The 24,015-nt window shown below is 38.6% G+C and overlaps 1 protein-coding gene across 2 annotated transcripts in view; it reads left to right on the top strand.

Annotated features, from left to right (window-relative positions):
* The first annotated feature begins 323 nt into the window (after positions 1–323).
* COL5A1 (collagen type V alpha 1 chain) overlaps positions 324–24,015 on the top strand; it is a 288,050-nt gene continuing 264,358 nt past the window's right edge. For both annotated transcript variants that reach the window (XM_074210737.1, XM_074210736.1), the window contains exon 1: positions 324–827. In XM_074210737.1, coding sequence (XP_074066838.1) covers positions 728–827 — 100 coding nt within the window. In that variant the 5' untranslated portion in view covers positions 324–727. The remainder of the gene's footprint in view (positions 828–24,015) is intronic.

Here is a 24,015-nt window from a genome sequence, read left to right as displayed (position 1 = left end):
TCAAACTTGCCGCTGGTCCTGCCCTACTGCGGCTTCCTTGGCGTGGTTGGGGGAACTTGCTGCAGGGGAAAGAACAGGCTTGCCACACACCACACGTTCGCTCTCTACTCCCCCCCTTCCCTTCCCCGACACTCCCCACCCCCGACCAGCCCGGTTATCCAGTGGGAGACCGGGGGGCCGAGCTCCGAGATCCCAGCGTCAGATTCTGATTTGCTGCTGGCTGCCTGGATGGACAGCCCCAGCCTTTCTCTGCCTTCAAGAAAAGAGAGGGAGGGAGGGAGAAGGGAGGGGGGGGATAGAAAAAGTTTTCACTCCTCTGTTCCTCTGGCAGGGGACATCACTTGAGACGAGATCCCCAGAAGGAGCAGGTCGAGAGGAGGAGGAGGAGAGGTGGAGGAGGAGGAGAAGAGGGAAGAGAAGAGAGGAGACGAGAAGGAAAAAGGGCAGGGGGTCAGAGAAGGATCCGGGTGGGGGGACTCCTAACACCGTTCAGACCCGGCAATTCCCACACTTCAACAAGTCGAATCCCCGCCCTGCCCCCTAAAACATCACAATTCATTTTTTTTTCTTAATAAGAGAGACCAGAGAGAGATCGAGAGAAGTGGACCTCCTCATGGCTCCCTAAAAGTTTTCACTTCCCAGGATCTCTTTGGTGCTTTGGGCGCCTAGTCCTTTGGCCAAGTGCCCCCTCCACAAAACTGCCCCGCGGCCCCCGGTGAACGTGAGCATGGACGCGCACACACGGTGGAAACGGCGAAGCTGGATATGCGACTCCCCGCTCCTGGTCGCCACCTTCCTCCTCTCCGCCCTCTGGCCGAGCCACGCAGGTAAGCCTGGCCCGAGGCTCGCAGGCTGTCCTCTTTCTCTGCCCCTGCCGGGGTCCCAACTGGGGCGAGCAGTGCGCACTGGTGTCATTCTTCTGACTGCCTCTGGGGCCAACTGCAGGAGAGCCCAGAGGCATCTGGACGGGGCGGGTCGGAGTTGCAGAGTTGGGCTTTTCCAGAGTCTGTTCATTCCGGGGTCGGGGAGGAAGAAAGTTTGAGCTGCTTAAGTCTTCTGAATGCCATTTGTCTGGGGGCCCCGTAAAAGGGAAGAAACGTTAAAACACAATGCCCCCTTGCTTCTCCTCCCTCCATCTTCCCAAACTGAGGAAGGGCACCAGAATCGTAGCCGGATGGGGAGTTGTATGCAAACAGGGCAGGATCTTCCATGAGGAGGGCTAACTTTTGTACAGAAAGCTATGTTCCCCCACTCACACAGATCAAAGGCACTCAGATCTAGCCCACACAGGCAAAGCCCCAAACTTTTCTTTATTAAAACTGGGAACCGTCGCCCCCTATAGCTCCATCTTCTCAGTACTAGATTACATATCCGCCCCAGCCCCCAAAATCCGAGCTAGACTGCAAATCTGGAAAGGAAAGGCAAGGCGTGTAAAAGTTGTTCCCAGAATTCGTACTTTCTCTTTCTCTTGGGACTGTCTTCTTTCACTGATTGGAGAGAGTAAGGAGATAAGAACTTGGATTTTAATTCAGATCTTTTCAAGGCTTTTGCATTGGAAATGCAGGGAACCGGAGAAGAGCCAGAAATTGCTCCCCTTCTAACTCCCCGTACCCCCCCAGCCCTCATTCCCCAGGCTTTGAGGCACACAACTTTCTGCTTGTCTTTTCCTTCCAGGACTGCGTGCACAGAACCTGAGGCCAGGCTTGTGGTCAGTTATAGAAACTATTCTAAAATATTTGGAGCAACCACCCTGGAACCCTAGTAAGAGAGATGTCTAATGGGAGGAGAGAGAGGCTTGAGTGATGGGGTTAGCCCCTGTCATATTAAAACTCCATGTTTCCCAACTGAGTATACAAAATGACTTGACTTCTGCTTAGCTTAGAAAAGTTGCAAACTTTTACCTTGTAAACTGTCTGACTTATTAAGACTCAAGAGACTCAGGATTTAATAGACCCTGGATCAGTTCAGGATCATTATACTCATAACTCCCCAAAGTGCAACACCTTCTAATAAGGAAGAATTATGCTTTTCCAAAGAAAAGAAGTGAAAAGTCCTGGAAGTCTAATTGATTAATTGTGGGAGAGGAGCAGAATTGTAGAATCACAGAATACTATAGCTGGATGGGATCTCATCCTTACTTTACAGAAGGGGACTGAGGTCCAGGGAGAGGAAGTGATTTGGCCCAGGTCACACGAATCTATGGCAAAAAGTCTATCTTCCTTTCTCTGAATACTTTGCTTTTTAACATACTCTAGTGATTTATCTGAGAAAAGGTTGTCTGGTTAGTAGGAATAGATATGGAAGGGGTCACTTTTTTTTATGTTGTTAACAATTGTAAATATGGTCCATGGAATCAGAGTCAGACAAGACTGAATACCATCAACAACTAAAGTAGATGTAAAAGGACAGCATCTCTTCTTCATGTTACTATTCACCAGCCTCCCAGCCCCATTTTTATAAATGAAAGTTTGTTAATCATCCTTTTTTTTTTTTAAATAAATGAAATTATTCTCTGTCCTGGTATATTTTGCTTTTAGTTGTCTGAAGAAAGGAAGCAGTACCAGCTCTATTGCTTGGAGGAGAGTAGAAAAATTACTGGATTAGGATGGAAGCCAGGAAATTTAGGTTTAAATAATTACTATTACTATGCTCCCAGTGGGACCTTGATCAAATCAGATCACTTCCCTCTGTTTCCCTCTTTGTGAAATAAAATGTTTGGACTGGATGGGGTGGGATAAAGTTGAAGGAACTTGGGATCTGAAGTTTGAGAATTTGGATTCAAATCCCAGCTCTTGGACTACTAATGTATGATATTGGGTGAATTCTTTGTTAATCTGGACCTTAGTTTCTTCTTCAAAATGAAGAGTTTGTATTAGACATTCTCTAAAGTTCCTTGCTGCTCTCAATCTATGATTTTATAAAGCCCTCCTTATTTTCTAAACTCTTTGATCTATCCACTGCTGACATCCTAGAAAACTTTGGTTCTAAATTTCTATTGAGATAGTAAGGGAAGAAAGGTCAGAAGAAGATGGGGAATGAGAGATGTCATGATTTACCTGCCTGTGATCCTGAATTAGGCAGCTTGATCAGTCCGTAACAGTTGCTATGCATTGTCAACTGAGAACTTAGGTAAGTAAGAAATATTGAAATAGTGATCTTTATTTCTAAATGGTTCAAAAGGGAATGGGGGAAACCTCAAGTTTAAAATTTAAGACAGAAGAAACGAGTGACTTTGCCACTTATACTCTGCCTGAATTCTGTTGCTTGTGCTTTTAAGGGTGAAAAAAACTATCATCTTTGGAAAAGAAATGGGGGTAAGAGGGAATAGATGATTTTATTCTATTTGGTAGAGTTCACTCATTATTTAGCTTTTAAACAAAAGACTTTTCAGAAACTTTTGCATTGTTATTGGTTAAGCTTATCTGGTTCCATCAAAAGGGCTTGCTTCTGGTTTTGGAGGTGATAATGCAGTAATTCATTGCTGGAGTTGATGGCTTAAGGTTTGAAACCCAGAGAAAATGGAGAAAGGTGTATTCAAGTGATTTTTTTTCTTTTTTACTCACTTGGGACCCTCTGCCAGATGTTTTCAGAGTTATTCCATAACAGCCTTTTTTTCTTCTTTTTGGCCTCCTTTTTGGCCAATGAAAGAATGGAAAGTAAGATTTAGTCTTTGGCTGTTGGGGGAAAAAAAGTATTCAATATTTTAATGGGGAGAGAGTGTATGCAAAAATGAAACATGACCCCAATATTTGGAAATTGAGGTCATATTGTCCTAATTTCATTGCCAGGACAAAGCCATGTGACTCCTTTTTGCACTATCTCCCTTGAAGAATACTTGAATCTGGGAGTGAGTGGGTGGAGGGGAGTGGGCTTTCACAAACAGTAAATCTTCCACTGAATCAGTGATATTGGCAAAGAAGATTTTTCCATGTTTCCCCAAACAACTTAGGCAGGAAATCAAAAAAAAAATTATCTAGGCCCTCTACCAGTCACAGTGGAAAAGTGCTCTATAATATTTTTATTTCTTTGCTTAAGTTTTAAATTTCTCCAAGTGGGTGGGGTTTCTGGTCATCCAACAGAAGCTATTCATGGTACAGCAGTTGTCACTGCCCAGAGTTTTTTCTTGGTATCAAATCTAAATCTTCCTTCTCTTATTTTCATCTCCTTGCTTTGAATGGCTACCTCTCCCTTGAAGTCCTTTGGCCTTGTGAAATTCCCATCCCTATAACTCACCCTTCAGATACTTGTGGACTCTCACCGTGACCCCTCCCTTGGTTTGGACTTGTACAAGCTTCACTGATTCTGTCTTTTATTGGTCCCTTCTCTCCATCAGTTCCCACCACCCCACCCCACCCCACCCCAGCTGTTCCTTCTCCATCCTTCCTGGTGCTGCCAGTTCTGTGAAGGGACCTTAGGGCTGCTCTTCTACTCCCTCTGAGGGAGGGGTGGGGCGGAAGGGATTGTGGCATGATGAAACAGTCATTCATTGATAATTTTTTCATGGACTAATAACAGTCCTATTGAAGAGTTGGCACATGACCAGGAGGCTTCATTTATTGTCCTTCTAGAGCATGGTGGCACTGGTTAATCATGAAGGAGCAAGGAAACCTCTAATAGTGACAATTTGAAGGTAGAAGGAAGGGGGTCTCTATCTGTGATATCATTGGTTTGAGGCACTCCCTTAGGTGTAAATTCTTTTCATTGATGCACATCAGTAACCCATTTGTAACTTAGTCTTATTTGCTAGGGAAAGGTTAAGCCACTTGTCTAAGAGCTAGTAGGGCCAGAGACAAGACCTGAATACAGATTTTTCTTACTTTAGAGAGAATCCCTTATTTATTACTCCATATTGACTCTCAGTGTTTATAATAGTGCCTTATAGAGCTGTTTATGCTTTTGCCAAAGTTCATCTACATTTCTTATCTCATTTTTTTCCTTCCTCCTACTCCAGCAATCTGCTTCTCCCTATCCTTCTTGAATAGTCAGGTTTTTGGAGAGAGGTTTATGGTGATGAGGAACAGACAATTATCTGCTTTGCCTTCTCCTTCACCCTTTTATCTTCTCTCCTTCCCTGCCCCTCCCTCTTCTTCCTCCCCCTCTCCTTCTTCTTTACTCCAGTTGGTTGATGATTACCCCCTCCTCCTGAATATTGTCTCCTCCTTCTGCTTTCGTGGCATTACTCTCTATTCTTTCCCAAGATTCTTTGCAGGATCATCATCCATGCCCCCCCCCTCCCCACTTCCCTACATATGGGTATCCTCTAGGGTTCTGTCCTGGGTGCTTTTCTCTTTTTATACCCTCTCTTTCAGTGAACTCATCAGCTCCCCTAAGTTCAAATATCTTCTCTAGACAGATGATTCCCATGTCTATATATTTAACCCTAATCTTTCTGCATACCTTAACTGCCTGCTGGACATCTCCACCTAAATATCCCTTAAGTAGCTGAAATTTAATATGTATAAAACAGAACTTGTTTTCCACATTGTCTCTCCACAGAATTTCTCCTTCTCCAAATTTTCCTCTTTCTATTGGGGGAATCAACTTCCTTTTAGTCACCAAGGTTTGCAACCTCAGTATACTTCTCTTTCACTCACTGGCTCCAATTAATTGCCAAATCCTGTCAGTTGAGCCTTCCCCACATTTCATGTCTCTGTCTCTGTCTCTCCATTTCTATGCTACCCTCTCTAACTCTACTCTGAACTATTATGGCAGCCTCCTCACTGATATTCTTGATTCTAGTTCCTCAGCTCTCTGTTCCATCCTCCATATGGTTGTCAAAATAATCTTGGTAATGCATAGTACTGACCAGGTTCTTCCTTTCTTGATCTATTCAGAGGCTTTTGTTATTTCTAGAATAAAGACTGCTAAATTTGGAATTTGCCATTGCATCATTTCAGATATGACTTTAGCTGACTATTTTCACTTTGTGCTATTTCATGGACAATTTGTTGCCTAAATGGTTTATATACAGTCATCTATACTCAGATATCTGGTGTTTATCCCACCTTGTGCTGCTATGTATTTGCATAACATGTACCCTCTGACCTCTGAGTCTTAGAATCCTTAGCTTCCTTTAGGGTTCTACTGAGTAGGAACCTTCTATGTGAAATCTTTCCTTATCTTCCTGATGTTAATGATCTCTATCTTCAAATTAATTTGCATCTTTTATTTATGTTACTCTATAGAGTGAAAAGTTCTTTGGAGGGATGTTCCTAGCTTCTAACACAGTACCTTGTGCCTAATACATGCTTATGAAAGGGAATTGAATTTGCGTCTCTGCTATTCTGAATGCTGCCTTTTTCAAAGCTCCATATAATGCCATATACATATATCAGGATTTCCAAATCAGAGTGTTTGGCCCATGCTTGCCATGTAAACAGAAATCTGCATCCCCTTTGCAAAATGAGAAGGAATATTATAGGGAAAAGAAGTTTTTCTTGGTGCTAGATCCAGAAGAAGCTGTTTTCCTTTCTCTCTTTTCCTTCCCCCCCAACTTTTGATATTAAAGAGCTCCAAATGTTTTATTTTGAATTTTGTCTTCTGCATATGCACACATCCTTTTTTTCTGAATTTCTAAGTAACTAAGAGTAATCTCTGAGACAATGATACACACCTTTGAAGTAATCATTGACCAGGCAATGTCCCATATGAGCTATATTGTCATCAGTTCACATCTGTCAATTAGATGACTGAATTGGCACTGAGAATGTGCTTTCCATTTTGTGACATGTTCGGATGCTTATAATGGATGGCAGATCCTGTTCTGGGAGAGGTAGTGCTCTTACCTTGGGAGTGCCTGACTCTGGAAGGAAATGGAACAAGTCTGGCCCTGATGGGAGAGTGGTAATACTCAGTCTAAAGGAGATTGCTTTTTGTTAAAACAAAACAAAACAAAACAAAAATAATCTAAAAAATGATGATGTTATTTCCCATCTTTTAAATGTGAGAATTCCAAAGAAGTAAAATTCTTTTGTGTGTATGTGTATTTTTTGTTTTAATATTTGTTTTAATTAGTATGTGGGAATCCTGATTTGCAAACATCTTTCCCTGTGATGGATTGGTAATTTATTTGTAATTTACAGCTTTAGAGATTGATTGACACAGCTAGGATGTGTCAAAGGCAAGATGTGATTCTAAGCAATACTGCAAGGCTGGCCCTCTAACCACTCATCATACTATGCTTTTATCTTCCTTCCTTCCTTCCTTCCTTCCTTCCTTCCTTCCTTCCTTCCTTCCTTCCTTCCTTCCTTCCTTCCTTCCTTCCTTCTTTCCTTCCTTTCCTTCTTCCTCTTTCTTTTTCTCCATATATACATTATATAAAATCATTATCATATATAATGCATAATATATAATACACATTTTATAATATCATTCATATATAATCCTATCATGATTATTTATGAATGATATTATATAATGTCCTTCCTTTTTTGCTTCTTTCTTTTTTCTCCACATATATATGAATTATATAACTTTATATGTGCATTACATTATATAATATCTTTCCTTCCTGTCTTTTTTCTTCTTATTTTTCCCTAAAACATATATATGAATAATATCTAACATTATTTATGAATGGTATCACAGAACTATAGAGAATTATAGAAGTTTTACATAAAAACCTTTACATACATTATTTCATTCGATCCTTACTACAATTCTGTGAGCATGGTGCTGATATTATTCTTATTCTTCACATGGGGAAATTGACCTGAGACTTAGAGAGGGTCACAGGATCATAGATTTAGGACTGGAAGGTGCCTTAGAGAAAATTCTAGTCCAACAACCTCATTTATAAGGGGCCCAACTGAGGTTCACAGAAATAAAATTATTTGTCTAATAGTACAAAGGTAGAAAATGATAGAGGTAGGCTGTAAAGTGCTCTTTCCATTGTACTGGCACATCACACAACTAGTAAGTATCTGAGAGGCATTTGAACTCAGATCTTTCTGATGCCAGTTCCAGAACTGGAGCCACTGGACTATATAGCCTCTTCAGCTTACAGGGTGTTTGTCAAAGCCGGGATGAAGGAGCTGTGGGTTCAAAGATGCATTAATGGTGCTTTAAGAAGTACCATTAGTGAGGGAAAGTTGTTTAGAGTATAGTAAGATCTCAACAGATCTTTGCTTTACTGTCCAGAGGCTTTGTCAGTGCCTAAAGATCATTTGATGAGAGATTCTCTTTCTGCACACAGAAGGGCTGTTCTATAATTATTTTTTTCTATTTTCCCCCTCTCTGTTTGAATACATATAATTTGCTCATCTGAAGTCAAGGGTTTGCCAGATGTTAATTATTAGTCTTCTGGTATGGGTCATGTGTTTATTAAGATGCAGAGGGGTGATGGCTGAGTTGATCATATAAAGGCAGAACAAGTGATTTGCACATTTGCTGTGTGATGAGGGATGATTTCAAGACCCTGCCTTTCCCCAAAATATCTCTCCTGCTGGAGATCCTGGCCTTCCATTTGCTGCCTTACCTTTCTGTCTTGCCTGAAATTTCTCATCACTCTCATCATGATGGTCACAGTTCTGAGTTCATTTGTTTATTCATCCATTCATTCATTTTTATTCATTCACTTATTCATTTATCAAATAGTTATTAGGTGCTTATCAAATGAGATAATAGTTATATAATGCCTAAATCACTGTATAAATGCTGTTATTGTTTATTCATTGTGCTAGGTGTTGGGAGGTGCTAAAATGATAAATAAACTAGTTTCTGTCTTGCCTCTTCCAGTAACATCATCATCATCATCATCATCATCATCATCATCATCATGCTCTTATTTCTAGAGTTCTTTCCTCATATATAATCCCATGAGGCAGATATCTCAAATATTCAAAGGGCCCAGAAAAACAATTGCCAAATACTGCAGAAATAGTCAATGCTGTAGTAAATATTTGAATACAGATTTCTCCTGATTACATGTCCAGCAGTATTTTCATAACACCACACTGGTATTTCATAGAGGAGATAAGATGTAGAAAAATAAAAATATAATATAAATTAGAATAGAGTGTATATAAAAGGAGTATGAACACTATATTAGAGGATAGTTATCTCCAAAGTGCTATAGTAGTGAAAAAAATGCATTTTCCCTGAGGAGTAAGAAAGGTTCAGTGGGTTTCTCTATCCTCTTATTAGTACATGAAATGTTTCTTATAGGGTTAATTGCCTTCTTGGAAGGCTCTGAGAGATTAATTTGTGGATTCAATTTGGGGTCAAGGTAAGATCCAAACCCCTGGGCTTACTCATAGGGCAGATGTTACCCTAAATGTTATTTCTTTGCCTTCAAAGTTTAATGTAATTCCTACTACTGGATGGCAGAGCCTGCCAAATTGTACAGTTTTGGGCCTTATGTGTTCATGTCAACAATAACACCATTCCTCAGTGAAAAGAAGGAAATATATAAAGAGGAAAATGTGGGAATGCCAGAGTGAATTTTTCTCCTCCCTCAGCATCTTCTTCTTATCAAATTTTGTTATTAAATGAAGATCAATTCTCCTTCTAAGTCTTCCCTCCATATTCACAAATAGACCCTTTCAAGGCCCTTCAATAATTGAGGATGATCTTATGGCTGGTGTTTATCTAGTGTGAGGAAGGATTTGAAATCAAATTTTCCTATTTGTGACTCCAACAATCTTTCAGTGGCACCAGTTAGTTGCCCCTATGCTTAACTATATTGTCTTATAACTAGGTTTGCTGGGGGAATATGGGAGCAAGCTTAATTAGATTAGCTAGGACTGGTCCTGAAAGGTGGGAGAGAATTTGGGGAACCAATAAACATAGGTCTTGTATATACTACATTAGTTTTGAATCTTTGGCATTTTGTTGAAAGGTCATCCATGTAGAAAAATTTCATGTAAAATTTGAATTTCATTACTCTCTGGTGAATCAGACCTCAGCTATGGAAACCACTGCATGAATGGTGTTTATCAAGATTGATTTCCCTAAAACTTTATGGGTTCTGGAGAGAATAAGTTCAGACCACTTGAGATATATCTTTGAAGCAAAGATGCTGGGTTAAAAAGTTCCATCCTGAAAACTGAGAGGGAGACAGAGACAGATACAGATACAGGAAGAGATAAGGTATAGCCACTAGAGAAACTCTTGGCAAAATGTGAGTCATGGATAAGTAGAATTCTCACATGTGGCACAGTGAGAGATAAAATGCTATCTTTGGAAGTCTAGGGAAGTTTCCCATGCTGATAGCTAAGTAGAAGAAAGAAGGCAACTGTAAGAAGCTAAGTTTTCTACAATTTTTTTTAAAGGAAATAGGTTTATTCATCTTTTTCATCTTTTAAAATTGTTCAGTAGAAAGGGTTGACGGTAGAGAAATATCTCATGATGTAGATAGAGAAAGGGGAATTTAAGCAGTATAGTTAGAGTTCACTTACCAATCCCATAATGCCATTAAAACATAAATCACAGAGGCTTAGAATGTCAGAAATGTCTGAAATCATAGAATATAGAAGATAAGAACTAAAAAGAGACCTTACAAATAATTTGGTTGAACATCATTTTGAAGAACAGGAAAATGAGATAAGACATCAAAGAACATATTAAATATATTAAGAAAAAATCAAATGGTTTAATTTACTCCTGCTACATTAACTTACAACTATGACAATTCTACCATTAACAGACGTTAAGTCATGTTAAATGTGAAATATATCTAGAGTAAATAAACAAATGATGATAATATAAGAATCCTGGGAAATAGTGCCTATATAATCACTATTTAACCTTTACATGCCCTAAGACATAATTCAAAGATCTTTCCAGTGATTCTTGATTCAAGTATCTCTTATTATAATCAAACTCATTTCATAAAGTATTTAACTTAATGAATAAATAAATATGAACATTTGATTATCTACTTCTTTATTTGGACCCCAAATCTCAAATTGAAGAAATTTTCAGTTTCTAGTCATCATGTGTTCAATGGTGGCACCTACTGACCAAGGGAGGTATTGTGAGCCCCGGGTTCTAGTATCAGTTACCTGAGACACTAAATTGTATTCTTATTTATATGTATTAACAAATCATTTGTTTTTTAATCATAGAAAGGAGTTTTTATTTAATTCTCTCAGAGTTAGTCTAACTGCTTGACCGAACTAGACTCTGCTCCTCCAGACAAAATATGTTATTGACAGTTACTCCCCTAACTTTTTCTTAATGACTAAGCCAGGCTTTTCATGAAATGGAAGTGCATTCTAAGTCTCTGTTTCTTTTTTACAAGGCCACCCACGTTTTCCTCTTTCTATCCTAAAGTATTTTATCACACAAACATAACTTCCCATATAAGCAAAGCACATGAAAACTTAAACAATTTTGATTTTTTTCATATCTGTTTTGGTTATTTTATAGCTTTCTAAAACAAGGATTCCTGGAGTCAGTTCTTTGTGAACTATTTCTCATCATATCACCCCATCAAAATTATCCTTTCCTTAAAGGTGCATTTCAGTCAGTTGACAGAATTTTTTCAGATTTTCCTGCTAAATCAGACTTCCTTAGTATATTCCATTTTCCTTCCTGGATAAGAGGGTTTTCCATTTCCCATCACAGTCCCTATTTTAGGGACATTTTGGATCATATTTTTATAAGTAGCAGAAATCTTCAAATTATCCAGTAAAAAAGTTTAATTTTAAAGATGGTGAAACTCAGACTCATTAAACATAAATCACATAGCCATTTAGGAAGAATGATAGGATTTGAATCCAGATTCTCTGACTCCTCATTCAGTACTTTCTTGGAGGTCTTGCTTTTCCCTCAAATTGATAGGTCTCATGGATCTTTAAGAATTTCAAGACATTATATACATTTGTATGTATGTATGTATATATTTATGTATGTATATACAAAGTCCTCTTAGTGTCGTGCTTTTCCCAAGTATTGAAACTACAGTTCCCTCCTACTGCCAGCACTTTGTTCTGGTGTGATGAAATTTAGAAGAAAAATAGAAAGCTGCTGAAAATACTTTAGTCCTTTGGTGGTGTAGAACAATTGAACTTAGCACCTGATTAGCAGGAATAATTAGTTAAACAGCTACACATCATGAATTACCCCTCCTCCTCATTACCAGGGGTCTCTCCAGAAGTAGCTGTACTAGTTTCACAAATTCTCCTCATCCTCAGCAAATAGTTGCTTCAAACTCCCAGCCTCAGGTGCAAAAATAACTGGTTCTGCCATTGCTTCTTACCTTTCCCCTTTTCTCACCCTTATGGATCAAATTTATCTAGCATGAGACTGAATTTAGGGGAAGGAAAAAAAAAACATTTTCTGTTGATTTGGCATGAATAGCATAAAAAATGATTTCCAAGATTATCTGGGGAGATGGGCACATGATAGAGGAACACTTGTCCAGGAATTGCACCTCGGATCTAGTCAATTCCTCTGAGTCTCAGTTTCCCCGACTGGAATATGAGAAGGAAACAGTTCTTTAAGTACCTACTCTGGGCCAAGTATTGGGTTAAGGGCATTCAACATATCCCATTTATTCATCACAGCAACCATAGGATGTAGGAACTTTATTATCTCCATTTTATAGATGAGAAAACTAAGGTAGAGAAGTTTGGTGATTTGCTCAGTGTCATACAACCATTAAATGTCTGAGGCTGGGTGTGAACTTCTATCTCCCTGACTCCAGATGCAGTGCTCTATATTGCATCACTTAACTGTCTCTAATATGAGGGGGCTGAACCAGATGATTTCTCTAAAGCCCCAGTTCTAGTGCTAATTTTACCCATTTTCATTATTATATTCATGCAGATACTTCCTTCATTCCATTCCTGATCTGGTGTTATTGAAGCATCTGTTTTTAATAGGACTGAACTGAATGCATTTTGCTTCTGTAATAATAGAGAACCTAACTTTGGCAAGTTATTTCCCTGGGTCTCAGTTTCTTTAATTATAAAATGAAGATGATTGATGAAATGGCCATTGAGGTCTCTTCCACATCTAGAGATTCTAATCTGTTGTTATCTATTATGGGTTTTGTGATTGAGAAAAACTTACATTACCTCAGACCAGTGAGTCAAGTTGAGCCTTTGACTTTCAATTCTGCCCTTCTTGCTTGCTATGAGGGGGGTGGGTAGAAATGCAGTCCCCTACAGTACTGGATCAAGTAGAAACCTCCTTTTTTCTAGTCATGGTTCTGCTTTGCTCTATTATCAAGACTCTCTTCTTTAGGAGAACCAAGTGAGCTCAGCTATGTGCTGAGTCGGCAAGCAAGCTTGGGGACCATTCTAAAGTTTTTTGAACTGTAAATAGATTGCTTTGTGCAAAAAGACAAACAAATGTGGGTGTGCTGAGCAAAACTAGAAGTTCAGAGCCAGAGACATGTTACAGATGGAAAAAATGTGTCCCTCTGCTTTCTCCTTGCCCCCCACCCCTGTCTCAGCTCAGAAGAGGCTTTACATGGAAAAATTGAGGCTGGCAATTGAGGTCAATTAGCTTCTTGAAAGACTGAGTCAGTTCCCAGGTTTTCAGCCCAGATGAAGGATTCCTTGCTGGTGTCTTCACATTCACAGCTCAATCTTGCAAGTTCTGTCCTGTTTTCGGTGTGGGGGGGTGCTTTCCGGGTACTTTTTTCTACTTCTTGCTGTGTTCCTGATCCTCAAGGCTCCCATGACAAGCCATAAATGCAGATTGGTTTGTATGAAGTTGTAATTTTATTTCAATGGTTGGGTTTTTCTTCCCAAGCAATGTGCAAATACCAAAGAGTAATTATGGCTTCTTTTTTTCTGTGTAATTAGTCTGGTCTCTTTTTGGAGAAAGCAGATAAAGGAGAAAGTTACACTTGTAAAATTTCCATATTAATTTCAAGTCTTCTTTCTTTAGAAATAGTTAGCATCATTTCTAGTGGAGTTTCCTGGAAGAAGAGAAAAAAAATATCGAAGACACAGTACTATATTCCCAACAGATCCTTTAGAATTACAATTAAAGAACTTAGTTAAAGAATTTCCTTGAGAATGGAGATAGGAGGGCAGATAGTAGAGCTTTTAGGAAGACTTTTTTTTGAGTTTTGAGTTAGAATTGTGACTGACAATAGAAACTGGCCAATCCAGAAGGTGCTATTTGAAGGGGGAGGATATTGCAATTGCTAATTAAAAACATATGGCTCATCTGGACCAGGCCAATATAGCAGTGATGACATTGGATAGGAGCGGTTGGGTGTGTATGTGGAGGAGAGGAGTGGTAAGAATGAACAAATCTCTCATACATATGCAAACCAAATGGAAAAGGGCATACTGGGTAGTGCAATGTGATATTCTGGGGCAGGAAAATTGCCAACTTTGTAGTGCAGTGTATACCCTGGTACCAGTGAAAAAGACCCACACTGAGGAACCCATAGCTTTCTACTCTAAGTTAACTTCACTACCTTCACTCTCCTTAGCTGAGAGAATAGAGGAAGAAGAGATGAATCTCCTAAATCTTCCTATTTTGAATTCTCAAATTCATCCTAGAAAGGAGTAAAGTTTTTGTTCCATATACACTGTGGCCCTTCTGATTTTTTCAGAAAATCCCAAATGCAAACAAAAAAGCAAATCCCTAATTCCAAGCTTCTGTTGTTTGGGATAAACTGAAATCATTTTGCTCCTGTAACATCTGAAGGAGACAGGGAACGAGAGAAGGAAAGAACAAGCAGCATTGATACTCCCTAAGGATTTGAGTTCCTCCATCTCCCTTTCTTTTTCTTGGCCTATGTTTTTAAATGGTTAACTATTACTGCAGGCCCCCTTTATAACATTTTCCTATGGCAGGTACTACTAGAAGATCATTCCTTTCTCTCAGAAATCCTCAATCATCACAGAGTCATAGGGGGCTTTTCAAGTTGAGAAGTTTAATCACAGATTGGAAGTGTTATTATCTTTAAATTTTTTAAAATTAGGAATTAGAGCTGTAACTATGGAAGACTATATGCATTTAGAGCTAGAAATACTAGAGATAATCCATCTTAACCCCTTTACTTTGTATGTAGAAAAAGAGTAGCAGAGAAGGAAAATGATCCCCCAAAATCACAGATTGGAGGAAGCAAGAACCAGGATTCACTCCAGTCCTTTAACACCAAATCCAGGGTTCTTTTCAGTAGAACACATGATCTCTTCATCTTGGCAGAACTATCTTATGGATAGAAAGTCATATAAATCCATAATTTCCTTATAAATGGCCAGGAGGAGGGGTGAGGAGATGCCCAAGAATATTCTGTATTTACTTTCCCATTACCGCTTGGCTGAGGGGCCATGACCTACATTGTTCTAGTCTAGGCTGTCTTCAATTTAGAGCCAGGGCATTTTTTTAAACCATATCTTTCCTCTAAGTAATGAAAATTGTTTCAGGTCTGGGTCATTTATTTCCTTCAGAATTTGTGAATGAAGGTTTAAGAAGAGCTAAGTCACAGATATAGGATATGACCTTTCATTAGGATGATCCATCCCCACACTGGATAGCAATTCAGGTACCTTCCAGTCCTCAAATTCTGCACTTTTGCAATTCTCTAAAGAGAATCTTAAATCTTACCAATTAGATTCATTGCTTTAAATGGATACTTTTCAAATATGTAGCACTTAAAAAGTATTTGTTAAAGTAAAGTGAAATGAATTAAATTACCATAGTTTCTTTATTCGCAATATGAGGAGGTATCTAGATTGGAGGTATCAAATTCCCATAGTAATCTACCTACAAAACTCTCCAAGGAGTTAACAAAACAAAAATACAATATAACATAAATAATGTTAATTTGTGATTTTCTGTTTCTGTTTGAGTTTGAAGTTCCTGAACTAGGTAATCTCAGAGATCCTGTATAGCCTAACATGTTTTGTTCCCATGATTCCAAACTGAGTGAATTAAAGGAGGGTTGGCAAGAGATGTGACAGGGAGAATTCTAGGTCTGCCAGTCTGCTATCCCTGCTCTGAACTTCAGTGGTATTGCCGTTGGGCTGATCTTTGGTACAACACACAATAGAGACAACAGCTGGATTAGTTGTACTCTATATTGGAGACCAAATAATGTTCTGACATCTTCCAGGATGATTTAGTCATTGACATTTTGAAAATGAAAGGTTAAAGTTTCCTAAGTCCACAGCTCCAAATTGCAAACAGTTGATTTGGTTTGGGGAAAGGAAGGGTTCAGAAATAATAGGCCATAGGTTTGGTGAGCAGAGCAGGCTCTAAAGAGATATAGCAGTGTATGCATTTTCAGAAAGATTTGTCAGAGCTAGAGAGGACCTTAGAATACAGGTCATTAGAGGAATTAGAATTGAGTGTCAAGGCTAAAAGAGACCCAGATAATGGAATATTGAAACTTGAAGCAACTTTAGAACATAGAAAGTAAGATCTGAGAAGATCATAAAATGTAGAGCATCAGAGCTGGAAGAAATTTTATTTTATTTTTCTTTTTTAGATTTTTCAAGGCAGTGGAGTTAAATGGCTTGCCCAAGGCCACACAGCTAGGTAATTATTAAGTGTCTAAGGTCAAATTTGAACTCAGGTCCTCCTGACTCTAAAGCTGGTGCTCTATCCACTGCACCACCAAGCTGCCTCTGGAAGAAATTTTAGAATATAGAACCCTAGACATTATCTAGTCTAATTCATTTCATTTTATAAATGAGGAAACTTGGGCCCAGAGAAGGGAAATGAAGGATTTATCTTCTGTTACAAAAGTGGACAGAACTGGGATCAATCAGGACATGGTTATTTCCACTGTTCCATGCATCATATAATAATAATAATGATATCACATTTTTATCCAGTGCTTTAAAATACATAAAATGTTATCATGACCTGCCTTTCTATGGCAAAATTCTATGAAGAGCTTAAGAAAGTGGTGTGAAAGTATTTTGTGAAAGTTAAAAGTGAACAGTATTCTTTATTTTTCTAAAGCCCTCCTGGTGAGGGAGGGGATATGCTCTCTGGGAGGGTGGCCTCAGTCCTGGAGGTCTAACTCAGGACATAACCAGGACTGAGTCAGGAAATTAGGCTTTTAATGTTTTGCCTATAGTTTTGATTTGCACGCCTTGGGCCATGGTTAACCATGTTGGCAATTACTGAAGACAGAAATGTCACCAGCCAGGTTATGCATGAACCACTAGATTAGTGATCTATGACTGGGTCAGAGCCAAGAGTTTGAAAGAGGGAAAACTCCTTCTAGTGAGAAGTGAGTGAATTGGTCCAGGATTTTGTTCATGCCAAAGTCTGGGATACCTTCTTCCCTCACCTCTAACCACCCATATCTTACCTCCTTCATGGAGACTTCCTTTGCTTCTTCAGTATTTTTTTCCAGTCTCATCATATCCTGGATGCCTCTAGCTTTCAGTCTGAATTCATTCAATCAGTCTTCAATCAGCGGTTCAGACAATAGGAGTGTCAGACCTGGAAGCTAATAAGACTTGAGTTTTAATTCTACCTCTGCCTCTTATTGAGTCTACAACCTTGAATAAATATCTGCCTCAGTGTCCTTATATATAAAGGGTGATAAGAATAGCACCTACCTTAAGATCAAATGAGATAGGGAAAATGCTTTATAAACCTTAAAGCTCTATATAAGTGCTAGCTTGTATTGCTGTTTTCATTAATAACCTTTCAACTAAACTTCAGTTTCCTTGAGGACCTGAATGATCTTACTTGCTGAGTTTTGGAATGGTGGTCAGGATATCTCCATTTTGTCATCTATTCCTGGCTTTGGCAGGGCAATTAGGTGGCACAGTAGAGTGTCAGGCCTGAGGGCAGGAAGATTCATCTTCCTGAGTTCAAATCTAGCCTCAGACATGTTCAACATACATGATACTGGGTGAATCACTTAACCATGTTGCCTCAGTTCCCTCATCTGTAAAATGAGCAGGAAAAGAAAATGGCAAACTAGTATCTTTGTCAAGAAAATCCCAAAAGGGATCATGAAGAGTCAGATATAACTGAAACAACTTAACAACAAGGGAGCACAGAGAAAACATACATGCTGTTTAGCTTTGCTCTATGATCATAATTTTGAACAATAACAGAATTCGAGGAGTAATCTGAATTCAAGAAGTTGAGTTCTTTGTCTTTTTTCTGAGTCTCAAGATGAGGCATTGGAAAATGAGAACTACTTAAGGCAGGAACTTTAAAATAAATCTTTTATATCTTCAGTACTCAACATAGTGACTTGACCATAGAAGTATTAAATATAATATTTATTGCATTGGGGAAGAAGTTCCAAGACCCCAAACTTGGGGACAGTTAGTTCCTTATTGTCATATGGCATATTCTCTGACTTTGAAAATGTGGCTTCATTTCCAGGCCTTGATATAAGCTGTTGACAAATGATTAGGAGCTTAATATGACTCTTTGATTGAGACTACTCTGCCCCAAATACCTAGATATGGCTATTCATCAAGGAATTTGTAGAGATTCACAGTTTTCCTATCGCTCAACAATAAAACAAGAAGACCCCTTGGGTTATTTTTTCATATATCAGCACAGCTTTCTTAAACTCTCAAAAACAGAACTTGTATGCCCAGGATAGGGCATATATATTCATTTCTTGGAATTTAAGCAAATTCTGGCCCCAATATCTAAGAACAATATGAGGAAATGAATTCTGGGGTGGGTAAATGGACGTGTTACTCCATCTTGTCCTTTGATTGAAAATGATTCTTACTTTTCAAATCATATTCTCTTGCTTTTGCTTGTTTTCTAGTCTGAGTTCCAGTTGTTTTGGCAGGTTCAATTCCTAGAATTGGAAAATGTTTTTAAGGGCTCTTAAAAAGAATATGGATTGGGAATCTATAGGACTACGCTTGTGGCTCACTTCTGCTTACCAGCAACATGCTAACAGGCAAGTCATGTATCCTATCTGAGATTCCATTTTCTCAATTAGAAATAATAATCCTTATGCTACTACACTTATGGATGGTTTTGAGAAAATTTTATATTAATACAAGTTGAATTATCATCCAGCACTTTTATTTCCCAGAGAAGAAAATTTAATCCCAGAGAGGGGGACACTCTAGCCAAATTGACATGAATAAGAAATGTGCACTTTTCCTCCAGATTCTCTTGGTCTGGAGATTCAGTTTTCTCATCTATGAAATGGGGGAAATAATAACTATAGTTATTTTACAGAACTGTTTTGTGAAGTTCAGATGTGAAAAGATAAGCTTATTAAGTTTGCAGAGTGGGAGAGGAAAAAAAGAACAAAGAAATTTACATGCTAACTTTATTATCTATTTAAAATAAATAGCAAGTTGTACATTATATATTTGTATTTTCATGTGCAATCTTTTTTATTTTACTATGTTATAGAAATGCTTGCTTTTTATTCCATAAAGTAAAAACAAATAAATAAATAATGACTTAAAAAACCCAAACTATTCCAACAACTGTTATAATTAGTATTTGGGTTGAAGAAGTTGGATTTGCTTGCTTTGAGGCCTGGTTCTTGCCTTATCTCTTTCATCTGGGTACTTTGGGTGATCCCTCTCAGACCTGAAGCCAATAGCAGTGTTTGGGACAGGAGCCCAGAGTCACTTTGGACAGAAGGCCCAGAGGCCTGTCTTAATTGAACTGGTTCTGGGGAGCTTGGAAGAAAGGAAATATTTTACACAGGCTACTGAACCATATAACAGTGGTGGAGAGGGGAAAAATCAGCATAACTGATAAAAAGCAAGTGTCTATTCTAGTTATTACCCAAGGGAAATTAATTGACTCTTAAGAGTCTCTGCAAGAAAATAATGGGAGTCACCTTGTTGTGAATTCCTCTTAAATTTTTCCTTTGAAGGGCTGACTTTTGTTGATATGTCCCAAGTTTATCTTGCTCACAGAGCTATCACTGAGAACTGGAAAGGCCTCAAGAGATTATTTGATCCAGTTTTCTGTTGCCAGGAAGATTAGATTCAATGCTCTTCACATAATAATCGCTTACAGAATGTTTATTGTATTAAAGTAGTTATTAATGCCATTTTACAGATGAAGTATCTGAGACTCACTAAAGTTAGTCAGCCAACCAGCAGAAAAGTAAAAAATTTCCCCTGCTTCCAAGGAGCCCATATTCTTATGAAGAGATGGCACGAGTGACTAAGTAGATAGATGGAAGGTAATTTTAGAGGGAAAGGCACTAGAAACTGGAGGTGATTGAACCTCTTTTCAAAGGTTGGATTTGAGCCAAATCTTGAAAGAAACTAGGAGAATTAAGAGGTTGAGGTGAGAAGGGAGAACATCTCAGGCAAAGGGAATAGCAGAAGTATGGAGATGGCAGATGAAATGTTGTGTGAGGAGCAGCAGTGAAGACTGGTATATCTATTATATAGTGCCTATTGGGAAGTAAAGAATAGAAAGGTAGGAAGGAACAAGGTCATCAAGGTTAAGTGATTTACCTTCCCAAGCAGTGAGAGATTTAAAGCCCTGAAACCTGATCTGAGTAAGGCTGACCCAGAGAAGGTATGTCATTTATCCGGTCACTGAGGAAATAAGTAGTAGAGTAATTGGCCCTGCCACTCCCTTCTTGAAATTTTTCAATGACTCGCTAGTACCTAAAGATAACAAATACAAACTCCTTTGCCTAAAATTTCATTTCATTCCCAATAACCTTCTCTTTTTATGTTATATTAGGTTCCTATACATACTTTACACTCTAGGTGGGGTGGTAGATAGCATGCCATGTCCGGAGTTAGGAAGACTTGAGTTCTAATTGGGCCTCAGACATGTTCTAGCTGTACAACCTTGGGCAAGTCATTTAACCCTGTATGTCTCAGTTTCTTCATCTGTAAAATAAGCTGGAGAAGGAAATGGCAATCTATTCCAGTATCTTTGCCAAGAAAACTCCAAATGGGTCATAGAGAGTTGGACACAACTGAAATGACTGAACAACAACTTCAAAAAAGCTTAGATTGACATTTTCCTAAATGTGACATGTCTCTTACCTCTCTACCATCCTCCTCCTCTTTAACTCCATTGGCCTGGAAAGTACTCTCACTACCACTGCCTCTTAGTATTTCTATCTAGCTTCAAGGCTCAGTTCAGAGTCCACCTTTCATAGGTCTTATCTGATCCTCCCAATCTTTAATATGTTCTCCCTCCTGCAGTTTCTCTTAATTTACTTATTAGTGTGCATGTTGTATCCCTTCCAGATTATAAGTACCTTGAGTACAGTATCACAATTCAGAGATGAAAATCCATTCTACTCATTTTCTAAATGAAGAAATTGTAGCTTAGAGAATTTAAGAAATTTCCCTATGTTCCTACAGGTTGAAGTGGGAAAAGTGAGGATTTAAACTTAAATCTTCTGACTTCCAAGACAACATTTTTTTCCATTGTACTAGTGGGCTAGTAGACATTATTGCTAGTGCCTAGCACAATGACTTGTATGTTCCAGTGTTTAAGAAATACTTGTTGAATTGGATTGCATGCCACTGTTTCATTCTTGCTGCCTTAAGCACTGACGAACTCCATGGTTAAATGAACCATCCTTAGATCAGCCAGACTGGCACCCTAAATGGCTATCAGTCCTGTGTAGTTTTGCTGGCTTGGGTATCACTGAGGTCTTTACTTTTAGGAACACACACAATTACTACCCTAGAAATCTTTGTTCTCTTCTCCCTCATGAATTGGTTCAGGTTCTAATAAGAGTCACTAGAAAATTGGGATTGAATATGGTTGTATGGGCCACTGTTTGATTTCCTGAGGAATTTTTTGTGACCAGCCTATACTGATTAAATGAATCAAGTTCTCTGCTGTTCTGGTTCTTCTTCTTTCTGTACTGTGGAATCCCCACATTTCAGGATTCTTGGGTAGAATCATTGTTCTTTGACCTTAGGCAAGTTCACTCTTATATAAAATGAGGTTTCTACTAGATAATTTCTTATGTACCTTCAAACAATCCTTTGAAATTACTCTTTCTGCTTGGGTATGAATTGTATAATTTCCCTGATGGTCACTTTGAGGTACAATTTAGTGGTTTTCTGGTTACAAGATCGTTTTTTTTGCATATGTTTATGAGTGGCTGACTAGATGGCACAGTGGAGCTAGCACTGGTATTGGAGTCAGGAAGATATGAGTTTGAATCCAGTCTCAGATACTTTCTAGCTGTGTGAACTTGGGCAAGTCACTTAACCCTGATTGCTACACATCCAGGATCATCTCCAGGCATACTGATTCATATCTGACTATTGAATCTTAGATGGCTCTGGAGGAGAAAGTGAGGCTGATGACTTAGCACACCCTCACTCAAATCCAATTTACTTGCTTTTTTATGACATCACCTCTCTGATGTCATGGTATTCTTCAAGAATGAAGGACAAAACATGATGATGATGATGATGATGATGATGATGATGATGATGATGATGATGTCAATGATGTCTATGAGTGGTTTTAGAAACATCTTTGATTTAGAGGTATTCTGTGTATCACATAATGTGGTGGTTCAAAATGACTGATTCTGAGCAAGCTTGAAAAGCAGAGTCTTGCCTAAATAAAAAAGAAATAAGTATCTTTTTATTAAGATTTTATTTATACTGAGTTTTACAATTTTTCCTCTGATGTTACTTCCCTCCTTCCACCCTCCACAGAAGGCAATTTGTCAGTCTTTACATTGTTTCCATGATATACATTGATCCAAATTGAATGTGATGAGAGAGAAATCATATCCTTAAGGAAAAAAAAGCATAAAGTATAAGAAATAGCAAGATCAGACAATAAGATATCAGTTTTTTTTCTAAATTATAGGTAATAGTCCTTGGTCTTTGTTCAAACTCTACAGTTCTTTCTCTGGATACAGATGGTATTCTCCATTTCATACAGCCCCAAATTGTCCCTGATTGTTGCACTGATGGAATGAGCAAATCCATCAAGTTTGATCATCACCCCCATGTTGCTGTTAGAGTGTGCTCATCTCACTCAGCATCAGTTCATGCAAATTCTTCCAGGCTTCCCTGAATTCCCATCCCTCCTGGTTTCTAAGAGAACAATAGTGTTCCATGACATACATATACCACAATTTGCTAAGCCATTCCCCAATTGAAGGACATTTACTTGATTTCCAATTCTTCGCCACCACAAACAGGGCTGCTATGAATATTTTTGTACAAGTGATGTTTTTACCAAAAGAAGTACTTTTAAGGCTGTGCTCTTGAAGTATGCTATCTATGCTTCTGGAAACATGGGTAGCTGTTGATGTAGAGCATTTGCTTTTCTTGGCTTAAATTCCACAGGAGAGTTGCTAGACAGCCTTTATCTTTGTGGAGGAATGAGGTTTATGGAACTGAGGTTACATTAGGGTTTCCTTATGGCCTGTAGTTCTGCCTCACACACTTATAGTCTTCCTTAGTCTTTGCCCTGCCTGTACCAGCATAGATACTCTCCCCTCCTTACCTTAGGGGCACATTTCTTCAAATTGCAAACAGCTGCCCTGTTGAAAGGAATATGATTCACAGAGTCATGGGAATTATTTTGGTGGAGCTCCATACAAGCATGTCATCTTAAATTTTATGAAGCTGAAATTTTTTCTCCCATTGCTTTTCCTGTCATATCAATTTGGGCTTTTCCCTAGGACTGGTTTCCCCTTTTACTTTTGAACATAACAATGTATATGTTTAAGCATTTCATGTTTTAGGATTCTGGTTTTAAATTATGGGACAATCCCGTGTTCTAGTTAAGTGACATAAAGATCACAAGGGGCAGCTAAGTGCTGCAGTAGATAGAGCGTGGGCCTTGGAGGCAGGAGGGCCTGAGTTCAAAACTAAGCTCAGACCTTCATAATTACCAAGCTATGTAACCTTGGACAAGGCACTTTTAGCTCCATTACCTTGCAAAAACAAAAACAAACACAAGTAAGGTAAATCATATAACCACCAAATTCCGAATTTCAGATGACAAGGATTTTGGGGATCATTTAGTCCAAAATCTTTCTATTTGGAGACATAATTAGCATTGTAAGATATTGGAGAGAGATTAGTAATATGGGCACATAGCTATATGGATCAAAAGGAGTTCAGAGGCCATAGATTTGAAGACCTTCATTTTATAGTTGAGAAAACTGAA

This window comes from Macrotis lagotis, chromosome 1, assembly GCF_037893015.1.
Source record: "Macrotis lagotis isolate mMagLag1 chromosome 1, bilby.v1.9.chrom.fasta, whole genome shotgun sequence".
Classification (NCBI taxonomy): domain Eukaryota; kingdom Metazoa; phylum Chordata; class Mammalia; order Peramelemorphia; family Peramelidae; genus Macrotis; species Macrotis lagotis.
This window is presented reverse-complemented; position numbering and strand designations above follow the sequence as displayed.